Here is a 23,377-nt window from a genome sequence, read left to right as displayed (position 1 = left end):
AGTTTTGACTTAACACTGGAGCTGTTCCTCGTCTGCAAGAAAAATTCACTGGACTTTGCTTCCCTTTTCTCAAAAGGATGGGCAGAGGGGAGATCCTGGCCTGTGAGAACTGGCAGCTCATTTGCTTACCCTGGGCTCCCTGGCAGCCTTGGGCATGCTGTCCCAAGCTTGCCCTTTTTCTGAGCAGAAGGTGGGAGAGTGGATGGATGTCTTTGTCCTTTAGGTGCCTCTGTAAGATGTTAAATTGTCTTGGCCAGCTGGAAGATTGAGAATTCCCATCTTAAAGACAGTAAGGGTTAATGTAGGGGAAATCCTTCTGTTAAGTTTTTTGGTTTTTGTTTTTAAATTTCTCCCATTTGCTGAAAATTAAGTAATAGGTTAAAACCTCTGCTTACTTCTTTAAATACTAGACATCTGTGGAAGAAAACTCCTGTAAATAAGAAAAAGTATGAATTGCAGGCAATATAGATTTATTTAGCAAAACAGGAATGCAGCAGTGCTGACAGTGGATCTGTATTATTTCTTTTGACTGTAAACACATATAGACAAAATTCTGTATGATACAGTTTGTAATCAGTTTTCAGACCCACTAATAAAATTCATGGGGGAAGCAGTGAGGTTTCTTAATGAAAAATAGCAAAATATAATGGATGATATACTGCTACTCTCAGTGCCTTGCATTTGCAAGTTTATAAAATATCCGTAATTGAAGTTCAATATCTTGTGGTCTTTTCTGTGAATGCACTTAAAACTAATTCTTATTTTATTCCATGATCATTTGACTGGTTACTATAAACAACGCTCTTTAATGACCCATTTGTCTATGTCGGTATTGCTGAACTCTTCAAATATGTAATAAAAAGATCATTTTAGAGTTATATATCAGTATCTCATTGGTTTTCTGTTTGTAATGACAGTCTCAAAATTTAGTATCTCCTGAAAAGTAAATCCAGCTTTGCCAGTGAGATTTAAAATGGATTTCTTCCCTGATACTTAGCAGTAAAGGAGTCTGTAGGTCATCCTATGGTCATTATGACCTTGTTGTTTTAAGACACTTTGGTATTTGCTTTTTTCCCCCGTTAGTAAACATGGAGGTTACTGGGTTATTACTTGTCAGAAGTGGGTGATAAATTTTTTTTCCTCTTCTGACAAATGGTTTTGTCTTCCACTCACAATCACTGTGTAATGTGTATATATAATTTATTTTTCTTTTAATAGATATACTCAGCTTCAGTCTTTGCTTGATTTTGTGTTCTTGCTCAGAAAGTGGCTCGTTCAGGAGCTGGTTAGAAAGCAAATTTTTGTTTATTCTGCATTCTTATTAAATCTTCTGCTGATATATTTCGTTCATCAGTAGCTGAACAGTCTCTGTTTCCAAGTTGTTGAACAGTGCTGTCTCAGCATAGATATTATAAAATGACCCCTAGTTGAAGGAGAAGTGACTGAATGCACGTGGTGAAGTAAATGGAGTTACTCTAGAATACAATGGCTTTTCCTCTGATTTTAGTTCCTATTTTCAGCATTTCTGAACTGTGTTAATCCAAGTCCAGTGACACTATGGAATTTTAGAAATTCACCTAGAAAGAAAGACCACAAAGACCATTTCATAGTGCATTGCTGCACTAGTTTTTCTTTATAGGAGAAAAGAAATTAGATCATAATTAAAGGAAAATGAAAGTAATATACTTTCTTGTCCTATTTACATGTCTCTAAAACATTCTGTAGTCATTCCAGAGGTGGCTCTGCAGGAATTCTCTGGACTATGGAATGTAGATGTTCTCATAAATAATTGTGTAGTGCGATTATTTTTCATGCCAGTATATGCCATTTTGAGAGTACAGAAGTCACCACTGCATTCACTGTAAGAAATAATTTCTCCTTACTGGCAATTGCTGAAACTCCCATACCAAGATGAGAGAGGCAGCTGATCACAGGTGTTCATCCAGTCACCAGGCAGTGAATCTAAGTTTAAAACCATACACCTGAAGGTGAACAAATACTATCCTTAGCTCAGCTCTTCTTGTTTTGGGTGTACACACAGCTGGTGTAATTGTCTGATCAGAACTCAAAGCAGACAACACATTGACCCTCTTTGTGGTGTACAAATCCTGGGCTTTCCTATTAAAAAAAAAACAAAAACAAACAAAATCAACCACTCTAGCTATTTTCATCTTCCACATCTGAAAGATTGAAGTGCATCTAAAATCTGCCTGGCTTAGGGACACAATTTTCAGACTATGAAATTCTTCAACTGATGTTTCAAATTATGGATTTGGCAAAATACGTCCTCAGACTTCTCTGTTGAAGTCTCACAACCTCCTAATATACATTTTCTTCCTGAATATCATTGGAATGCTTTTATCTTTGTTCCAACATCTCCTTGCACAGGGTAAATTTTAATAACTTATGGTGAAACTTGAGGCCAGTTTCTAAGAGAACAACTACTTGTATTCCTATGTGCCCCATATGTCCCAGCTCACCAATGGGTTTCATTGAAATTTTGTTAAAGAACTCTTTTGGGTATCGTTTTTTATTAAATAATACATACTGATTTCAGAAAATACACTGAAATAATAAAAATTTAGACATCTGTATTATTTTCTAAGCATTCAACTTCTGTGACACCTTTTGAAGAACTGCTTACTCTATAAGATAATCAGCAATATATTTAAACACAGGTAGCAACAGTTTTGATCTTATCACTCAGTTGTACATGAATCATATATTCATCAGTGCTCTCAATAGTAAAAAATAATGTGCAAACCATTTTTATTCTTGTTTTCAGTAAATTTTAGTATTTTATACAATTAAAAATAATCAAGCCCAATTATTTTCTAGGTCAAGAAGTGGTGTTCAAGTGCCTTGGAGAAGGAATTCTGGAAAAGGCCTTTCAGGGATATAACGCTTGTATTTTTGCCTATGGACAGACAGGTGAGTACCCTGAAGGGGGAGAACACTTTGTGCACATGGGAAGTGAGAACAACAAAACATAAATATTAAGGTAGATAACATTTAAAAATTTTGAAATACGATATTTCATATACATTTAGTACAAGCAGTGAGAAGTGAATTCTAAAGATTCTAAAATTCTGTCAGTATGATCCTGGTTGCTACCTGTTGGGGCCTCTTTTAAAGCCTGAAAGGAGTAGTTCCTACTGGAGACTTTTTCAGTTTCTAGTGTTGAAGTGTGTTCCATGGGCTCCCAAGTAACGTCCCTACTGAAAGAAGCCTTCAGGATAATTTCTCTTATTTATCTCTACCTTGTCCAAAGAATAAGATATCTGTGTGGGATAGCATGTCATGTTCTGGTCTGTCATGTTTATGCTCCTGGAGCAATAAAAAGAGAAATTAAATGTGCTTCTTGAACAAATGAGTAATTAAGAAATTATATTCTAAAGCATTTTCTTCTCCTTTTTTCTTTTAGGTTCAGGAAAATCCTTTTCCATGATGGGCAATGCAGAGCAGCTGGGTCTGATCCCACGGCTCTGTTGTGCTTTATTTCAGAGAATCTCTGTAGAAGAAAATGAATCTCATACTTTTAAAGTTGAAGTGTCCTATATGGAAATCTACAATGAGAAAGTCAGAGATCTGCTTGACCCAAAAGGGTGAGTAGCTTCACTTTACCTCACAGCCTTCTGTACTTTTGTTAAAACTCTAAAAATTGGAATTGCTTTTGGAAGTCCCTGAGAAATTTTTTTCAGAATGTATGTTTATGTGACTTTTTTAGAGAGGATTAGATATCAAACACCTGAAAGAAGAGGGTGAAACTTGTATATGAAATAGTAACTGGTGTGATTAATTTAAACATGAGGATACCAGCCTACTGATGCAAACAAATACTGTGTGAAGTACTTTACCAGTACAACAGCAGAAAGCAAGACCACATACAAATAAATTCTGGGGTATTTTTGCTGGATGATCCAGGCAGTATTTGTGTAGGAATTTTCATCAGCTAGAAAAATTTGAATTTGAAGCTTGCTCCTTATGGTTTAGATGTTGAACTTTTTTGAATGTGGAAAGGTAACACCTTAGAATATACCTAGGAATTCTTTCTTCTGTTTTGTTTACACAGAAATAGTGGTCAAGCACTCTGGCTTGGAGATGTGTATACAGGAAGTAGTTTGATAGGACTTTTTCCACTGAGCATTGATATATGTGGTTTATATTTCAACTCTTGAACATAATTGCTGAAGGTGTTGTATGCAAGATAGATTTCAGACTTACTTAGTATGTGTCAATAAAGTGTAGAAAATGTGAGAAGAATTGAAGCTTTAGCAGCTTCAGCAAATTGCTGGGGGGGCGGGTTTAGGGGTTTTTTTTGGTGGTTTTTGGGTTTGTTTTTGTTTTTTTTTCCCCTCATCATTCTTTCTGCCAATTAAGACATTTCAGGTTTTGTTCCAGACACAAATACTGAGGTGGGAAGATGCATTAGAAATAATTTATGTGTATAGATCAAAACTGGTTAGATTGATTTGAGTCTTTATTGTTTGACTTACAAATTCTGGAATACTTTCTTCTTCCTGTTACAATTAAAAAAGACATAAGCTGACTTCTGCTGTATAAAAGGTACTTATTTCTTATGAGGGTAATTTTTGGCTATTATATTGGCTAATTAGTAGATTGTGCATGAGGTGTACTTTATTCCACAGAAGTCGGCAGTCCCTCAAGGTTCGCGAGCACAAGGTGTTGGGTCCATACGTCGATGGCCTGTCTCAGCTGGCTGTTACAAACTTTGAGGTAAATCTAAACCAGGGACAAGTTTATAAATAACACTTATGTCCACGAGCAATAGGAGTCTCAGAAGATGTAAACTAATGTCTATCTAGATATTTTGGTTCATGGGTGTTTATAGTCTCTGGCAATTGCAAAGATCTTCTCTAATTCTCTGGGAATATTAATTTCATGTGGAAGCACTAGGTTTGCCTTTACGTTAGTTACAAATCTAGTAGTGGTATCTCATATTAATTTCCAGTTTCACTGCATATAATATATGCCACAAACACTATTTACTTGGCACTGGAAGTATGAGGATACTATAAGAAGGATATTAGTCTTCCAGCATGAATTTGACTTTGTTGTTGAATACCACATTCTGTTTTATATAGGTGTATATATAGGTTATTCATAACTTAAATCACAGCAGCATCTAAGCCCACATGATTTACCAGAACACATTCAAATAAGTTAGTATTGTGGAAGCCAATGAACCACTGTAGGCACAATGGAATTAAGGAAAGCAGTGCAGTTTTATGAATTGTGTAGGACTTTCTTTTTAAGAGGAAACTGATTTGGAAGTTGTTTGTAAAAAATTATTTGTGTAGTGTTATCTTTTATTTTTTAAGTTTTGTTTCTTTGTGTTTTTTTTTTTTAATTTTTCTGCAGCATCTGTGCATATTAGTTATAAAAACTGCTTTTGCAGATTTTATGGTGAATTGCTTACTTTGAATGCACATCTTTGTGCAAATTCTAGTACATGTTTGTGCTTCAGTTCATGCATCAGGTTTTGGCTGATGACTTCTGAAACGGTTTTGGAAGACTCAGCAAGCACATATATCAGGCTCTGCATAGTCATCTTTGTCTTGCACATGTGGGAAGGTACAGGTTGAAGTGAGGTAACGTTTTGAGCCAATTAAGTGAAGACAGTATTAGTGTAGGTCAGTAAAGAGGTGCCCTGTGTTCACTTGTGCTGGCCTGATTCCTGGCATCAAACAATATGATTTGTAATGCGGATGTCACCAACATATTTCAGCAGCAGATAAGGAAAGCATGCATTGACTCTAGTTGCTGGGCTTTTAAGTGCAGCACTTAAAACAGAGGTATGATTTAACATTGTTCTATGGATTTACAAGCCTCTGTAGCAATACATTTCAAAATGTGCAAAGAATTTTCTCATTACTTCTACCTTCCCTTCTTCCTCTTTCCCACACACCCTTCCATCTAGATGGGGATTTTGTTTAGCAAGCACAATACTTTTCTTTTATCCTAGCATCCCTTTTTACTCTTCTTGCTCTAGGATATTGAGTCACTGATGTCAGAGGGAAACAAATCACGAACAGTTGCTGCAACCAACATGAATGAAGAAAGCAGCCGCTCTCATGCTGTGTTCAATATTATAGTGACTCAGACACTCTATGACCTGCATTCCGGTGTACGTATTTCTGTTGATTAATTTATAGACTTGTGGTGGGTTCTTCTTCTTCCTTTCTCTTCCACATACATCATCTGTTTACCTGTGCTTTGATTTTTGGTGCCATGGAGTCCAGTAATCAAGACTGAGAGAACCCTGAGTGAGGAAGCACACCAGATTAAAAAAAAAACAGTTGGATCACTTTTTAAGATTATGTTGACACCATGAAATCTTCTTAGGTCTTAACTATTGCTGGAGTTAACGTGTTTTAATGGCCCACTCTGCCATAAGGTGATTGATGTTACCACATAGCTGATTCTGGTTCCTTGATGCTTCAGGCCTTTACTAGAAAATATATGGGTGACTTTTAAAGATATGTAAGACCTCTGGCAATTTCTTCTTCTCTCATGTCTCATATGTGATGAGACATAACTTTCAACACATGTTATTACGAAGAACAGTGTTTCATGGTGCCAGTGTCAGGCATGTTGGTGCTTCATGCCAGTGTTTCTTAGCTGTTGTTCTCCCATGTCCTATCTGTGCAGAATTCTGGAGAGAAGGTCAGCAAGGTCAGCCTGGTGGATTTGGCTGGGAGTGAGAGAGTGTCCAAAACAGGAGCTGCAGGAGAGCGCCTGAAGGAAGGCAGCAACATAAACAAGTAAGACATCGGCATACGCAGGCTGCGAACCCTGGTCTTGAAGGAATCACTGCTGGTTCCCTGGCCTCCTCTTGGTGTGCTTGTCACAAGTCAGCTCAAATGAGCTTCATCAGGAGCAGTTCAATATGGCTCTTTCAGCTGCTCTCTGCTGAGCAGCATGTGTTTCCTGACATTGGCATAGGGATCCTGATTCATGCTTGACTCAGATGAGGGCTATATGAATTTTATCTGGAAAAAGTGACAGCAGTGCTCTTTAATTAAGCATATACCTTTTGTGATTCATTTATACACCCTGTCCCCAGGCTCATGTGTTTGTCTCATCATCTGCTCAAGGAAGAATGCAGAGTTGCAGAGTTGAATGGCTTTGTTCCAACATGAATTAAAATATGTAAGAGTATAATGTACAGTTTGAGAAAATCAGATCAGAATGAAGCTGTGTTGGTTTAGCATTGCCTTGGGCATTTATGCTCAAGCAATGACAAGTTTCAAAGCATGTTTTTAGCCATAATTACTGTGTTACTGTCCAAAAGCAAGAATGTAGCACACTGTTACTGTTGTCCTAAATATACTAATTTTCTGGGAAAGAAAGAGTGTAACTGTTACATTAAAAGCTACTGCTTTTTCAGTTTATTTCAAAATATTATGAAATGCTTTGGTATTTTATGTTAACAATGACAGCACAATGTGTGTATGAACAGCACACATACTTACAATGATTCAAATTTACCTCTTGTTAATTCAAACATATTTGCTCTTTCTAGTTTAGTTTCTAATCTACTACTGTGTTTAATGCATCATGTTGGTAGTCACATTGGTATAGTTCTTATGAAACAAAATGATGTGGCTGTCTTTGCTTAATGGCAGATATTTTAACCTTACCTCACAGGTTCCTAGTTAAATTCAGATTGGTTTTACTAGAAACTGTATTTGTAGTTTGCATAAACAAAGGTGAAATTAAATGTTTCTTTCTAATTCTTCGAAAAGAATTCAAATGCCACCCCTCCCAGCAGCTATTAACAAATTGCAAATATAACTATAGATATAGAAAGACTTCAGGTTTCTTTTTCCTTTTAGGATATTTATTCAGTGTTAAACTTTTATGGTATCAGTGCAGTAGGAGAGGTTTATTTTGCCCATGCTGAACTTCTTTGGCAATACAGAACTTCAGATAAAAGCACCAAACATTTCTGTAAAAATTTTAAAAAAACTGAACAGCTATACATTTTGTATTCAATTAAATTCTTATATGATATTAATCTGTAATACTCAGTCCATTTATTTAACATTCTCTATTTGAAATCTCTTTTGGAACTGATACGTGAATGAGAATTCTTACTGCTGTGCTTGGTGTCTTCTGTTATAGTTTTGCTGTTGGAGTTTTAATGAAGTCTGACTTTTTAAAGCCTCAAAAAAGATGTATATGTTTAGTCAGACTAGCTCTTCAGAGAACATTGTGTGCAGTCTTCATTAGGGTGAGATGCAACTTATCATTAGGAAAAGGTGATACTTTTTTCTGGAGTGATGGAGTATATTTAAGCCATATACCATACTATGTCAGCTCCTTTTCATATTATTTTTATTTTATAAAAAAACCTAGTAACGTGTATTGGTGGCATGTGTTATGTTTAATGAGATAAAAAATGGAGCTACTGGCACATAAACTTGTTGCTTGTTTTATAATTTATTGTCTTGAAGACGAATGTGGAAATAATGTGCCTGTTTATTTAGTGTCTGTACCATTTGTTTCTGATGAAAACTGGCTAGAGCTGTGGCTAGATGCCACCTTGGTCCCATGACTTTTCTTGTTGAAAACATTCTTTCCTGATTTGGGGGCAGCATGTTGCAGAGGGGGGCTGCTCTCTCACTTACTGAAGCAACTGAGAGTTGTGTCATTTTGTGTCAACATCTTCCTCAAGTTGTAATAGAGATGTCTTCTGTTTTTTGTTCCTCAGAGCTGATGCAGAGTTGCCTTGGTAAAGGAGGTTTTTGGGAGATTTGCCATACCTCATAGGAAAGTTGGATATGTTTGTTCCTCCCCAGGATGTGCTAGTTCCCATACCCAGTGTAGAAAAGGAGGTGCTTAACAACTTTTTGTGGTGTAGTCAAAGAACTTCTAGAACGCAGTAGTAGGAGGAAGCAGAATAAACAATCTGTCAATTAGTGGCTACAAAAAAAATACTTCGAGCAGTCTGCAATTTTAGCTCTGATTAGTAAAATCATAGCTGTTGTCATTTTAACTTTAGAATATGAAAAGAAGATGTAGGCAGGACCAAGGAATGAGTTGTGACAAGTCTGGCTCCAAGCTGATTTAAGGGAGGGTTTTAGTATTTACAGTTAACTAATAGAAAAGTGGGTTCTGCTCATTGAAGAGTTTGGTTCCAAATTGTACGGAAGTAGCTTGAAAAGGTGTCACTTAGGGACAGAGTTGTTTCCCTGTGATGGGGAAGTGATAATTCCTTTTGAATGCTGGCTCAGACCCCTGGAGGGAGTGTGCCTACTAGCAAGGACAGCCTGGACATGCCTGAGGAATGGGGACGAGGAGAACAGACAGTGTGTAGAAATGGCACTTTCCTGTAAACTTGTAGCAAGTCCACTCTGCTTCTTCTGGACTGACTCAGTCTGCTGTGTGCTGTGGGCTTAGGCTTTCTGGTTGATTCATTATATAAGTACCGTGAGATAGGATCAGAGTAATGACAGATCTCTGATGAATCACTCAGCAGGAAGCAAAGCAGCTGATGAGTCCTGTAAACATTTTGTTGGGCAGCCATTCCTTTTGCTGCTTCCCTTAAAGTCGTTTAAACAGCTTTGTGTTATGAAATCTAAACTACATAAATGGTTCCAATTTGGCTTTTATTGCTGATAAAAAGATCATAAAATCAGATCAGTATTTGTAAGGTGCAGTAATAGTATCACATTTTTTAATCCCATGTTAATAAACTGCACCTTGTAATTTCCTCTTCATTAAAATGCAGTACCCATAACTCAAATTAGTGTTGCAGCCCAGTTGGGAAATAGTTTTCAATCACAGGTCTTTTTGAATCCCTGTTCTTCCTACTTCCCATCTGGCTGTCCATTTCTTCTGCTTCCCTCAGGGTTTGGCTTTGGTTTTCACGTTTCCCCTCATTTAAAGAGAGAAAGAGAAATCAGAAGAAAGCAGTCTAGGGTAGATTTTTAGCTTTATGCTCCTTGGACTCCACTGGGAGTGTGCTGGTGGTGCTTTTTAGATGTGCTGGAGGAGGTTGCTGTAGAGCAGCATGGAGCATCCTACTGCTTGCTCTTGCAAGTTTAGCATGCTAAAATCTCTGTGGAGAGGAGGGGCTGGATGCAAGAACCAGTTCTCCTTTCTCTAGCCTCCATTCAAAAACATTCAGAGGTTATTAGGCTTTTCTTTAGGCCACAAAACTAAAATTAACTTTCTATTTTTGGTATGAATTTTTCAGAGGTGAATCAGAAAGTTATCTTACAGGCAAATTTACAAAATAGAGTGCTCTCTTGGGAGTTCAGATTACCTAGCCTTTCCTTAAATTTCATTTTTCTCCCAGGTCTATGCTGTCTTTATATGCAATATGGGGATACCTTTTGTGGCACATGTAATGGTTCTTGTTAACTTACCCTTGGATATCTTCCTTGAAATACACTTTGCAACATTTTTGTCATTCCCTAAGTGCTATTTCTGAACCAGTGGTGGTTTTAAGCAGTGCTGAGGCTCTGCTGCTTATAAACCAAAGTAGTATTACTACTTTGAAAAGAAAACACAAGGTGGAGTGGAACAGTACAACAAAAGATTTATTTGACTATCTAATTGCAATGCTTCTGAAGCTTTTTCCTTTATACTTATAGAGAGTAGCTGGATATTTGAGCTGGAGGAGTGTGACAGACCCAGAATTCTCTTGGGCTTCAGTGATGTCTCCTTTAAAACCCTTTAGGCATCTGTTTAATGTTCTCAGGCTCCTCTACAAGCTCATTATCTTAAACATACTTACCCCAAGAGCCCTGATGTCACTGAAAATTTACACAGGGTTGTATAAGAATTGCATAATGCAGCACACATATGCTTTGCATGGATTGCTGAAGCTGTTACGCCTTTTGGTGGAAGTTATACATGTACCAAAATGCATGAATTGGCTATTTTCTTCACAATTCTAGAGCATTGCTGCCTGCTAAGCAATCTGGGGGCTTTTCTCTTCCACACTTGTGCAGCGTCTTTGTAACTGAGAGATCATTTGGTCTGTGCTCCCCAGAAAAAGCTGCTGAGGTTCTACCTCAATTATAGCCCAACCCAACTGTCAAGGGACATCTTAATCTGTGTCTTCTGATCAGCAGCCTTGTATGGCTTTGTGATGACTGGCTGGTCACTGGTTCACCAAGCAGATGAGTACTCCTGGAGCATAGCTGGATTTGATCTGAGGATGCCTCCTTATGGCTAGGAGATTGTTTGGTTTTAGTTGGCATTTGAGTCAGCATTCTTAAACATTGTTCCCAGAGACAGAGGTTCTTGCTGTGCTGCCAGCACTGACTTGTAACACTGTCATGAGACTGCATCCAAATCAGAAAGATTTTTATCCTCTGAGAAAAGGTAGATGTCTAATCCAGGGCAGTGATTTTTCATGTTCTGAAGCAGTCTTATTTTACACTTTTCAAACTATTCTAAATATTTCAACACAGTCTCAGTCTTTCTGAAATACAATCTCAGTACCACCTACAATGAAACACTGTTGATACCAGTTTCTTTCTTCCAAATATATAACTTTAAAGAAATACACTGCCTTGTTTCGGCAGGGCAATGGGCTAGCTGATCTCTGGTGGTCATTTCCAACTTATTGGAATTATTCTATGATATTTTAAAATTGAATGTGCAGTTCTGCAGAGCAATCCTTTTTTTCTGTGTTATTAAATCTGTATTTGGAATATGTGTTAAAGTTGTTCTGCTGTTTTGCATTTATAGATCACTTTCAACACTAGGCTTGGTTATATCATCACTTGCTGACCAAGCAGCAGGGAAGGGGAAAAACAAGTTTGTGCCTTACAGAGACTCTGTACTCACTTGGCTTCTCAAGGTAATTTATATTTTCTGTTCACCATGTTCACAAGATGTCAGCTTATTTATTTGTAGGATTCCTGTGTACGTGGACTTCTCATCTTTTTTAAAGAAATGAGTGAAGGAACCCTCATAGCTATGTTATTTCAAGTAATGTGGACAGCTAAGTGTTTCTTATTAATTCAGTGTAAAATCCTACTTGACTGTTTTCAGTTGTAATGGAACCAGAGGTGGTAGAGGTGGCTAGAAATGTTTATGGAACACACAGACTAGTTTATATCCAGAATACATTTCAGTGCCTAAATAGTACTTTCAATGCCTTTATTAAGTATTCTAAGTCTCTTTGTGAAGATACTGTATAGTCTCAGCACAGTTTTTAACTCTTGAACATTCTGTGGCTGTACTGCAGGACAACTTGGGAGGAAACAGCCAAACTGCCATGATAGCCACAATTAGTCCAGCAGCAGACAACTATGAAGAAACACTCTCAACTCTGAGATATGCAGACAGAGCCAAAAGGATAGTTAATCATGCTGTGGTGAATGAAGATCCAAATGCTAGGGTCATCAGAGAATTACGTGAAGAAGTTGAAAAACTGAAAGAACAGCTCTCACAAGCTGAGGTAATCTTATACAGAGTACAATGTAAAATGTGTTTCTCAAGGAAATGTCACATTCTTTGTGGAAGAACATCTTTCTTAGAAAATGTGGAAAGAAAGAGCCTTGCACCCATTCTTTTTTGTTTTCTTTCCTTTAAAAAAAGAAAAAACAGAATCTTTTTTCCTGAATCCAACATATGTATGCTTATCTTTAATAGCCTTTAAATGAGGACAACTTTGTACTGATGGTGACCCTTTTCAGTTCTTGAGGAACTTAAGGTCAAGCAATAATTGATGCAGCACAGATAAGGGCTAGATTACATCTTCATTGTGTAGACTCACTTATTAGCAGAATATTTATTTTTTTTTTTGCATTGGAGGACTATGTGTAATGTTAGATGGAAAAGTGTGAAAACTCATAAATCTGTTATTGGACAACAAAATTTAGGGGACATTTCTCTCTGACATTTGTGAAAATCTGTTAAAAATTGTCAAAAATGCAACACTGAAAACCATCAACAATTTGCTTCACTGCCTTAATAGTTGATGCTGTGTGATTGATGCTTATCTTAGATTTATACTTCCACTTGAAGAATAAACTATCCAGGTAGGAGGATAGTTTATTTGGTATCCAGGATATCTGGACAAATTAGGTGCTTAACAGACTGGAAAATATTTTTTATCTTTTCAGGGAAGAAACAAAATACTGGTGGAAAAGAAACAGAACTGTGCTTGAGGGCAAATTTGTGTGGCATTCAAATTTCATCATCATTTAAGGAATAGTGTTTTCATGTGAATACTTCTTTACAGACTGAAGTGGGAAAATCTTCTTTAAAGAAAAGGAGCCATTCACTATTTTCATAAATCAAAACCTGTTCTAAGCCCTTATTTTAATTTGGAAAATATTACTGTAGCATGTTGTTAGTTATGTTGGCAGGCTGCAGCTGAGCACAATCAGTAGGAAGGTGTCCAAAGTCTTACTAATTATTTTGTTAAGTGCTTTTTCTTCTACCTTCTGCTAGAAACAGTTATGTAGGGTTATAGGCCAGCCTGTTCAATTGTTACTTGGCACTGGACATATTCAAGCCCTTTGCTTTTGTTTCCTGTTGTGAAATCAAAATCTTGTGTTATCTCCAGAGCATGCCTTCCTTAGGTAATCAACAGGGTCAGTCTGAAAGCTTTAATGCAACTCTCAGAACACTTAAAAAACCAAGACAGAATGGAAGGCTAAATGTCTAGAGGAATTGGTGTTTGAAGCTACACTTGGAAGAAAGACATTGTGCTTGAACTTCAGCTTGAAATTCAGCTGGGAATTAAAGTTTTTAAATATTCACATATTTTTATATAGACAGCAAAGTTTGAGTGGCCAGGTCCAGAGATTTTTGTTCTTTCCATCTTTCCCTCTGTAGCTATGTCAATCTTCAGCTATTTCAGACCTGGATCCAATAAAAGTTGTTTCTGTCATCCTCCTTTGCAAGTTTCCTATTTCTTTAACTTCGACCTTGAAAAACCTGGGGACATAGTGGAAATCTATACTTGTTGCATTTGATATTATGTTGCTGCGTTCAGTTTCCTTGTGCAGTCAGATGTCACAGTGGTAAGAGTAGCTGAGGTTTTTTACTAATTTCTACCTTTTAGGCCATGAAGGCACCAGAACTGAAGGAAAAATTGGAAGAATCGGAAAAACTAATAAAAGAGCTGACAGTCACCTGGGAAGAAAAGCTAAGGAAAACAGAAGAAATTGCACAGGTACTTCAGAAATTTTTAGGAGGAAAGACAGATACTCATATAGTGCTAGTCAGCTGAACTTCATGAGCTTTAGTGTACTATGCTGTTTTCCTATCACCTATTTGAAATGTCTCTGAACTTCTACCTTTTCCCCTTGTTTCTTGTTTTGGGGTGGGTTTGCTTGTTTGGTGGTGGTTTTTTTAAAGTCTAGATTTTATTAGCACAAATCTAGTGATGTCATGATAGCATTGATAAAAGTCAGTATTTGATTTAAAAATAAAACATCAAAATGTGTTTGGGCAGCTCATTTATTTATAAGACCACAGTGGGACCATGGACATGTTTCCCTTGAAGTGTCTAAGAAAGTGAAGAACTACAAAAGGATCAGAATTGTGGGTGGTATTTGTTGCTTTTGCTTTTAGCGATTTCTAACCAGAAAAGGAAAATGTTTACATGTAGTCACTAATGTTTGTTTGTTATTAGTTTTGTACATTAAAAAAAACAAAAACTTCTGGATTCTAGTGTACTTTTCCGTCATTTCCTCCACCCATAGCTTGAAGAATAAGTGGTGTTGGTTTATCTTTCTAGTCCTAATGTTCCAGAAGCATGTTTTGCTGCAACCATTGTTTAAATATTTTTTTTAAAAAAAGAGGCAAGGGGAAAACCCAAACCTAACCAGCCAAATAAAAAACCCCAACATCCAAACTGTAGCAAAAAAAAAAAAAAAAGACTCACATGATCAAGTAAGTGCTTTAGCTGAATTAATAATAAAACTGCAAAAGAATAAGCCTAAACTGTGGCATGCTGTTTTCTAAATCATATATGACTATGATTATCTTTGAAGGAATTGGAACTGAGTTTCACTTTTTACTAACATAAAGACTCAAAGCCACATTGTGTTACTTACAAGTAGGTTTAATAAACTCAATAGAGCTGTGTATGTAAGCCTAATAAATTTAATAGGACTGCTTAAGTAAGCTCTGCTTTGGGGAGGCAGGTGTGTTTGAGGATTACATCTAACCTTTTATGGTTGGTGTGTAAAAATAAATTCTACTGACTTAGGGTGCCTGGCCAGTGTCTGGTGGTGATACACAGAATGCATACTCAGCATGTGCATCTTCAGCTTTAGTTGCTCTGTGCTTGTCCCTGTATATTGCAGCAGGTAAAATTAGCCTATTTTTGTGCTTACAGGAGAGGCAAAGACAGTTGGAGAGCATGGGAATCTCCCTTGAGTCTTCAGGTATCAAGGTTGGGGATGACAAGTGTTACCTGGTGAACCTGAATGCAGACCCTGCACTCAATGAGCTTTTGGTTTACTATTTAAAGGTAAGGATGTGAACAGGATATTTTCACAGAATGGAAGGACACTTGTTGAATTTCTAACTAATTTATTCAGAGGGGATGTAGACTTTTGCTGCAGAAAAATAGGATAGGCCTCCTCTTAATGTTCAGGCTTTTTTTATCCCTTTGCAGCTCAGCTTCACTGTTTTCCTATTTGATCTCCTGATTGCCAACAGTGGGAGAAATGCTCAGTGTGGGCCAGTTTTGACATCAACCCTAGCTTTTCCAGGCAGGATGTGCCTGGCTAATTGTCTTCTGGCCTGAACTTCAAGCAGAAGCTTCATGTTAGATCCTTCTTTTTGTTGGGGAGCTGGGGACTGCTTTAAATATGTGAAGAGTTGATCATAAAGACATGATATTCAGTAGTAATCAGTAAGAATAATGTAACATAGTCTTCAATGATAGGGAAGATTATGAGAGAGGGAGGTTAAGAAAAGCACTGTTAAAAATTTCCCAGTTTTTCCCATATCAGAGTGAAGAAGTGTCAAATACAAACCTAGTAGGTTCGTAGGGAAATTTGAGCTGCTTGTCAATAACATATGAAAGACTATTTTGTCTTTTTTATAGCTAGTCTTCTGCTTTAGTAGCTGAAGGAGGACTTCTGTATTTGTACAGTATCAGATAAAACACATCTCAAACACTAACAAGCTATTTCAGTAGAACTTAAAATATGACTTGGAATTGTGTAGAGAATGGTATGTATGTTTGGTTGAGTTACTACATAGCTGTTTTCTGAAAAGCAGAGAACTCTGCACCTTGTTTTACTATCCATGTTGTTGTCTTAATTATGCCTATGTGACATGGCTGGTTTTCTTCTGGTTTTTGTGTTTAATATATGTATGCAGGCATAGTATGAGAATACTTTAAAATCAGATTTTGTGTGTCAACTGCTTTATTTTGCTTTAGCTAAAACTGTATGACAGTGAAGTTCAGGGCAGAACAACAGTTTGTGTGTGACAGTTGTGGTCTTGAGATCTGCTGTGGCACCATTTCTGCTCGACAGACACACAAACTGTGCAGTCTCACCACTTCAGCTAATATTTTCTTAGCTATGTCAACAGTGGTAGTTTGCTTGTCTCTTAGTAACAGCTTGTTTTCTAGGATCACACAAGAGTTGGTGCAGATACCTCTCAGGATATACAGCTCTTTGGTATAGGAATCCAACCAGAACACTGTGAAATTGATATTGCTTTAGATGGAGAAGTTACACTCACACCAAAAGAAAATGCAAGGTAAGGAAGATCAGCAGCGCTTTCCATTGAAATGGAAATTTGCTTTTCTTTGGCAGAACATTCATGCATTTTTATTTTCCATAGGCAGAAATATCTAATGTTCTGATCAACGAGTATTTTCAATACAGTTGATTTAAATAGATACTTAGAGGGAAATTCAGAGATTAAAACTAAGATTTCCCTGCACGTGTGAACACCCACCTACCCACTCTGCAGGGCAACAGGTTATCAGTGGTTTGGCTTGGAATAAGCCATCTAAAGAAGGTATTTGGTAGGAGTGAGGGCCATTGTCTGTATCTTGGGTAGTAACAAGATCCCTGAGATGCTGTTGGCTGTCCTGGCCTGTGTGATGGGATAGTAACCCGTGTCTTGATGGCAGAGAATAAATGGTGCCTCATGAGTAGTTCCTGCTGTAAAGTTCAGTATTTTGTGAGGAAAAGTTGCTTTAAAGATCTGAATTGCTTCTAAATCCTTAATTAATTGTGTCTAGTTAATATGCAGTGTAAAGTCATGCTTCACCTTTTGTTTCTAACTTCTGTATTTTAATTATTTTTTATTCCAGGGGCACTGGGGCTCCTTAGGCGTAAATGTTTTTGTCACTTGGTCTCCAATATGTGGATGTGGATATCCAGCATGTCATAAAGCAGTACCTTTGTCCTAGTTAATAGTCATGCTGCTTGTCTGAAATTTGAGTATCTAAATAATGTGCAGATCAGTATCAGAATGAGAAACTAAAGTTTGAGAGATACATAAAAAAATCTGATTTATTTCATTCTTACTTTAGTAAAATGCATTTGTATTTTATTTCTGCAGCCTACAGCACAAACAGATGGGATTCAGGCTTGTGGTGATAGAGTTACTGTACTAGAAGTCAGTCATTTTGACTGGCAGGAACAAGGGCACATGTCAATGGAAAAAACATATTTTTTTTTTTACTCATGGCTTAAGTAACTGTTCTTAAGATACTTGTATCAGCAGAAATTTAGCTACCAGAATTTCATTGAAAACAGTTTAAAGATCTGATCTAAAAGGATTGCTTTTATGTTTGTGTTGACTTACATGAGAGAGACAGCTGAAATGAGAATGCTGCATCTGAAAAGGCCTTTTTCATTTTAGTGAAGTTTTTTTCCCCTTTCAAATAAAATGCTCTGCTTTGTGACTCACACATGCAAAAGTTCAACAGCTAAATTTTTCCCATTTTGTGACTGAAACTTAAATACAAAGAAACGTACAAAGAAATACAGCAGTATACCAGATGTTCACAAAAATAGACCCTTGTTAATAATAGAGACTCCATTTGTTGAAAGAACAAAACTTGGATCTAAGAATCTATTCTTATGCTTGAATGCTGAATATGTTAACAGCATGTTTTACAACTCAGTGTTGACTAAGTTGTATTTTGGAGAGCTCTATCAGTAGGCTTTACATACATTTAAGTTTGGACTTTATAAGAAACAGGCAGTGACCCAGTTTGAGAATCAGGCATTCAGAGAAAACTTTGCAACCAAAATCAACCCTGTCTGTATACTGAAGAGAGTTGTACCAGCCAAAGGCAGAGGGGAAAGGTGCTCATTCTGACTACAGAAATCAGACCAGTAAATTTCCCATTGATCCTTTCATGAGAACCTCGCTGGTTTGTTACCATATGATGCAAATGACTGTCAGTAGATGGGAGAAACAGCAATTCTTTAATCTTTTTTTTTCAGGATTTCACTGGAGTTGTCTTTTTTTTTCTTTCAGATCCTGTGTAAATGGTGCACTGGTATGTTCTGTCACTCAGTTATGGCATGGAGATAGAATATTATGGGGAAACAACCACTTTTTTAGGTAATAGTTGATCTTTATATTCCACCCACTTTACATTCAGCCTATTTATTTTCTTATCATTTTCCAGATATTTTTTTTTTATAAACTGAATTTCTGTTTTTACTCAGAATCAATTTACCAAAGAGGAAACGTCGAGATTGGCTGAAAGACCTTGAGAAAGAAGCTTCCTTAGGAGAGCATGATCTGGATGCAGCTAGTGAAGCTTCTTCAGAACCAGACTACAACTATGAGTTTGCACAAATGGAAGTCATTATGAAGACACTGAATAGTAATGGTAAGGCAACTGACAGATAAAAATGTTCTTTTGGATTGTCTAAAAAATTCAGCCTGAAACTCAATTTCTGGGTAAAACAAGCAATACACATGTTCCAGAGGGCTTTGGAGGATTTTCAGGATAAGATATTTTACAGAAAAAATGTTAAATGTGTACAAATACATATATATATATATATATATATATATATATATATCTGTAAAAAAATATGTGCAGCTAGGTATAAATACTTTCACAAATTAGTGGTTGGTTTATGCCCTGACACAATTTTATCTATTTATTGATTATGTGTCTATTTATTTATGTACCTCTTCTCTCTTTTATAGTGAAGCTGACTTGTAACCACCTGTAATGCCTGTCAAATTAACATCCAAGTTTACTAAGTTCTTGTTTTTGAGAATTACTGTAGAAAAAAGGGGTGCACCATATATGGCTCAGTTAGTTTCATCCTACTTTTTGTATCAAATGTTACTGACACCATTTTAACCTTATTAAAAAATAATCAAAATTATAAAAAACCAATAGGCAAGTGCCAGCTTGTTTTTCAACACTTGATCACTCTCAATGTTTCATTTCATCTTTATTAAAACAAATTATGATGTTTTTTTGGAACAACACAGTAAGGTATAATATACATAAAATAATGGTATGGTGTATATAAAACAATGTGGCTTTTTCATGATTTTCAGAAGTCAGGTCATAGTACACTTGATACAACAGAGTATAAAGAAATGCTGAAAAACTTGGTAAACTACTGAATGCTTTGTTCAGGTATTTTATTATACAAAATCAGAGGCAAATACCTTGGGGTTTGGTCCCTGACCAAGAAGACACAGTAGATGGTGTTTCATTGCTTTCTGTTCTCCTTTCTTCATATCTTCACAGTATTTCCATTGTTTTCTGTGGTTTGCTTATTGAAATACAGCATTTACTTTTTATTTCATCTCCTCTTATTCTTTTACTTTGTCTGTTTTGCCACTGAGTACAGAATGACGGTTTCATATGTTCGATGCAGCAATACTTTGCTGGATTTTTAGTTTAATTTTTAATGAGATCACTTATGTGAGTTACAGATCACTTAAATTGATATGAAATTGCTATTTGGTAACAGAAATATTCTCATTATGGTTCACTCATACCAGGAGATGAATTTCAGATGAATCTACCATCCTGGTGGTCTTCAGTGTTGTCATCCCTTGTGAAGATTCTGTTGCCCGTTTTAAGGCCTCAAACCATCCCATATCTGTGTCAAAACTGGGACAAAGGTTTTGAACTCAATTGGCTTGTGCATGAGGCTGCTGGAAAAGTCTGAAAGCATTAATTGATGCTTGGTCTGCTTGTTACTAACTGGAGATTTGACCGAAGTGTATCAGTCTATAATGAGTCAGTGTTCTTCGAACAAGGGTCACATTTTTTGGTTCTCATGTGTTGTTATCCAGCTGATTGAAACAATTCTTCACAGCATTCCACGTGTCTTTACATTTTAGTTCAGTAAGCTTTTCTGTAGGAGACGCTTTCTGGGGACGGTCAGAGACACGGCAAAGACCTCTATAATCGAGTTAAGTGTTAGAAGTTTATTTCAGGGCGTGGGGTAGAGAGGTAGAGAGACAGAAAAAAGAGCAAGCAAGAGTGAAAAGAGAGTGAAAAAGAGAAGAGAGCCCGGAAAAAAAAGAGGCCGAGCTCTTCTATACCACTACTTATATAACCTATACCTTTGAATATTCTATTCCTTAACTAACCAATCTTTCTAAGTATACTAATATAGTAACATTTGTGTACAACCTATAGAAATCGCTATTTTTGCATATTTTTAGTTATCTCAGGGTCCTTCAGACCTTTCCTTATAAGGCTGGGATGAGGGGTCTCAGCTTGGTTTTATTGCAGGAAAGAATGTGTTCTGGCATACCAGCCCGCTTGGTTTCTTTGAATTATTCAAACCGTGCTATCATTTGTATTTCTTCCTTAGCCTTTCTGGCTACAAAGTCACATTTATAATTTCTTTCTAATTCTACCTTCCCAACATCTCCCCCGTTTTGTCTATGAATAACTAAGATATTAGATACGGTTCTACACATTAGTTTCTGCATGCATTGGAGTATACAAGGTATAGCTATTAAAACTACAATTATCACTATACAGATTAAAACAAAAAGATAAAAGCAACATGCACTTGGGTAAACGACAGAACTCCATTTTTTTTTTTTTTTTTTTTTGAGCTGCTTCTGGTAGATCACTTTCTTCTTGAAGATTCTACGTAGATCAGGCTTGGGCGTCTGCTTCTTGGCTCTTTTTTGCAGGGTCACTGGCTGGTGTGGAGGTTTCAGCAGACTTCGATATGCAGTAGGGTTTCAGTGAGCTTTTGATCTCGTGCCTCTGCTTGAGCCGCGATTACTGCAGCTTGTGATGTTTGTGCTAAAAGAGCTTTTTCCAGCTTCTCTCTTAAGGTTCTCCCTAATTCAGTTGCTTGAATTGCTGCTACATGTTGTGGACTTCCTATTTTGTTACAAGCGTCTATCATTTCTGGCACTGTTGGCTTTTCTTTTCCCAGGGCTTTGATTACCTTCTTACATTCGGCATTAGCATTATTTTCGATAATGTCCCGTATCATAATTGGACGGGCTATATCATCACCACACTGGCGTTCAGCAGCTTGAATTACACGATCCACAAATGTTGTGAATGGCTCAGAGGCTTCTTGGCTAATAAGGTTATAAGCTTTTTCAAAAGTTCCAGCAGGCTGAATTTGCAAAAAGGCTCGGCGTGCCATTTTTTTGATGTCATCTAATGCTACCCTAGGCAGGTTTATCTGATTTTCATTTCGGTCATCTGGAGGTTCACCTGTGAGCTTTGACAGGGTGAGAGCACGCAAATCTGGATCATTACTACGTCTATAATTGTCCAATACATTTCTGAGTAGTCTCTTCCATTTCAATTCCCATAGCATAAATTGCGAATCTGTAAGGGTGATGCTAGCAAGATTTTTGCAGTCATTGGGTGTGAGAGTATGCTCTTCTAGTGTACTTTTCAGTAGTTGTTTAAAATATGGAGAGCAAATGCCACTGTCCTTTATCGCTTTTCGCAGTTCTTTTATCTCCTGGGGTGGAATAGCTGTCCATGTTCTTGGACCGCCCGCCTGCTGACTAAATAACACCGGCATTGCTAGGGGGTTTATGTTTTCTTCTTTGCAAATTTGTCTTTTAACTTCCAGCCAGTTTGTAAGTTGGCTATCATCATAACATTCTTGGGAATTTATGTGTAGTGGAGCTTCGGATTTTACAATCTCACTTTGAAGTGGTAAAGTCAGGGGATTAGCTGTTGCATGCATAGAATAGTTCACTGTCTCTCCTGTATTTATTAATGCAGATACTGTGTTAGAAATTCCCCTTTCCTTTTGTACGTTTTGTGTAGCCAGGTGTAGCGGCGGCCTTGTAGTTGTAGTGTCGGCTGACAGCAGCTGCGATAGGGGACGGTCAGGGGGCAGAACGGGATGCTGGACTTGTGGATAAGCCTCTGGGAGCTGTGGCACGGCCGAGGGCAGGGAAGCAGGTTTCAGTTGTTCGCAGTTGTAATACGCGGGGGCATCTGACAGCGAAGCGGCAGTTCTTGGTGATATTACAGCCGGGTCTGGTAGAGGATCGGGGGGATACACAGGACCAGACGCTGGCGGGAGTAGCGCGGTGTTTTGTGACCGTGTGGAAACCTGTGGTTGACACTGCGTTTGTGTAAGTTCCGGTGCAGGGTCGGTGGTGGCCGCCCTCGTGGCAGACAGAACCGGGACCTGCTGCGGCTCGGGACCGCGTGGCCAGAGAGAAACAGCAGAAGGAGCTGAGGGGACCGGGGTGGACCGGGCAGCGGAGGCTGGAACGTCTACGGGTCGCGGCAAAACGGGAGGCGGAGAAAAATGAAACAACGAGATGTTCGAGGCAGCAGTGGTCTGTGTCGGCTCAGGGGCTGGGGTGTGACCCGCTGCTGCCGGCGGGGCTGACTCCGCGGTGACAGGAGGTAGTGGAAGAGTTAAGGAAGAGGCTGAAGTGTGATTTTGTAACGCAGATAGAATATAGGCAGTAGCCGCAATGACGGCCACAGGGTGCAGCGGGGGAGGAGCGGGAGATTCTCCGGTGGGGAGGAGGGGTGGTGGAGTTGAGGCGACAGCACCGACGGGGGGAGGAGCCACGATGACATCGCTGGGCAGAGGCGCAGGGGCGGAGTCAAGGGGCGGGGTCGCACCGGTGACGGGAGCGGGAGGGGCGAGGTGCACCGCGAGGGCAGAGCCGGGGGTGGGCAGCGCGGGGGCTGTGACAGCGGAGATGGGGCTTCTTGAGGGAGCGGGGAGCTCGCCGCTTGCCACACTGGGGGCGGGAACAGTATCGGGAGGGGGAGGGGGAGTAGGGGCGGGGGCCGCAGGGTCCGCCGAGGGGGATGGGGTCACTGGAACAGATTGCGAAATCACGGGGGCTGGGGGGGGTGGGGAAGGGACGCGCGAAACTGCGGATGCCGCTGAGTTTCGGGGGGCCGGAACGGGCCTGGCCACGTTCCGGGTCTCCGTGGCCAGGG

General features: G+C 38.4%; 1 protein-coding gene across 6 annotated transcripts in view; it reads left to right on the top strand.

The window, feature by feature from the left end:
• KIF13A (kinesin family member 13A) overlaps positions 1-23,377 on the top strand; it is a 107,913-nt gene that overhangs the window by 50,243 nt on the left and 34,293 nt on the right. For 4 of the 6 annotated variants that reach the window (XM_023919659.2, XM_023919657.2, XM_023919656.2 and 1 more), the window contains exons 5-16: positions 2,839-2,931; positions 3,425-3,605; positions 4,650-4,737; positions 6,014-6,148; positions 6,673-6,785; positions 11,731-11,842; positions 12,233-12,445; positions 14,060-14,170; positions 15,341-15,475; positions 16,592-16,722; positions 18,463-18,549; positions 18,657-18,823. In XM_023919659.2, coding sequence (XP_023775427.2) covers positions 2,839-2,931; positions 3,425-3,605; positions 4,650-4,737; positions 6,014-6,148; positions 6,673-6,785; positions 11,731-11,842; positions 12,233-12,445; positions 14,060-14,170; positions 15,341-15,475; positions 16,592-16,722; positions 18,463-18,549; positions 18,657-18,823 — 1,566 coding nt within the window. The remainder of the gene's footprint in view (positions 1-2,838; positions 2,932-3,424; positions 3,606-4,649; positions 4,738-6,013; positions 6,149-6,672; positions 6,786-11,730; positions 11,843-12,232; positions 12,446-14,059; positions 14,171-15,340; positions 15,476-16,591; positions 16,723-18,462; positions 18,550-18,656; positions 18,824-23,377) is intronic. The other 2 variants (XM_086842309.1, XM_023919658.2) reach the window with 1 other exon arrangement.

This window comes from Cyanistes caeruleus, chromosome 1 (genome assembly GCF_971803275.1).
Source record: "Cyanistes caeruleus chromosome 1, bCyaCae1.hap1.1, whole genome shotgun sequence".
Lineage (NCBI taxonomy): Eukaryota > Metazoa > Chordata > Aves > Passeriformes > Paridae > Cyanistes > Cyanistes caeruleus.
The sequence above is the reverse complement of the archived record's forward strand: the minus strand, read 5'-3'. Positions and strand labels throughout refer to the sequence as shown.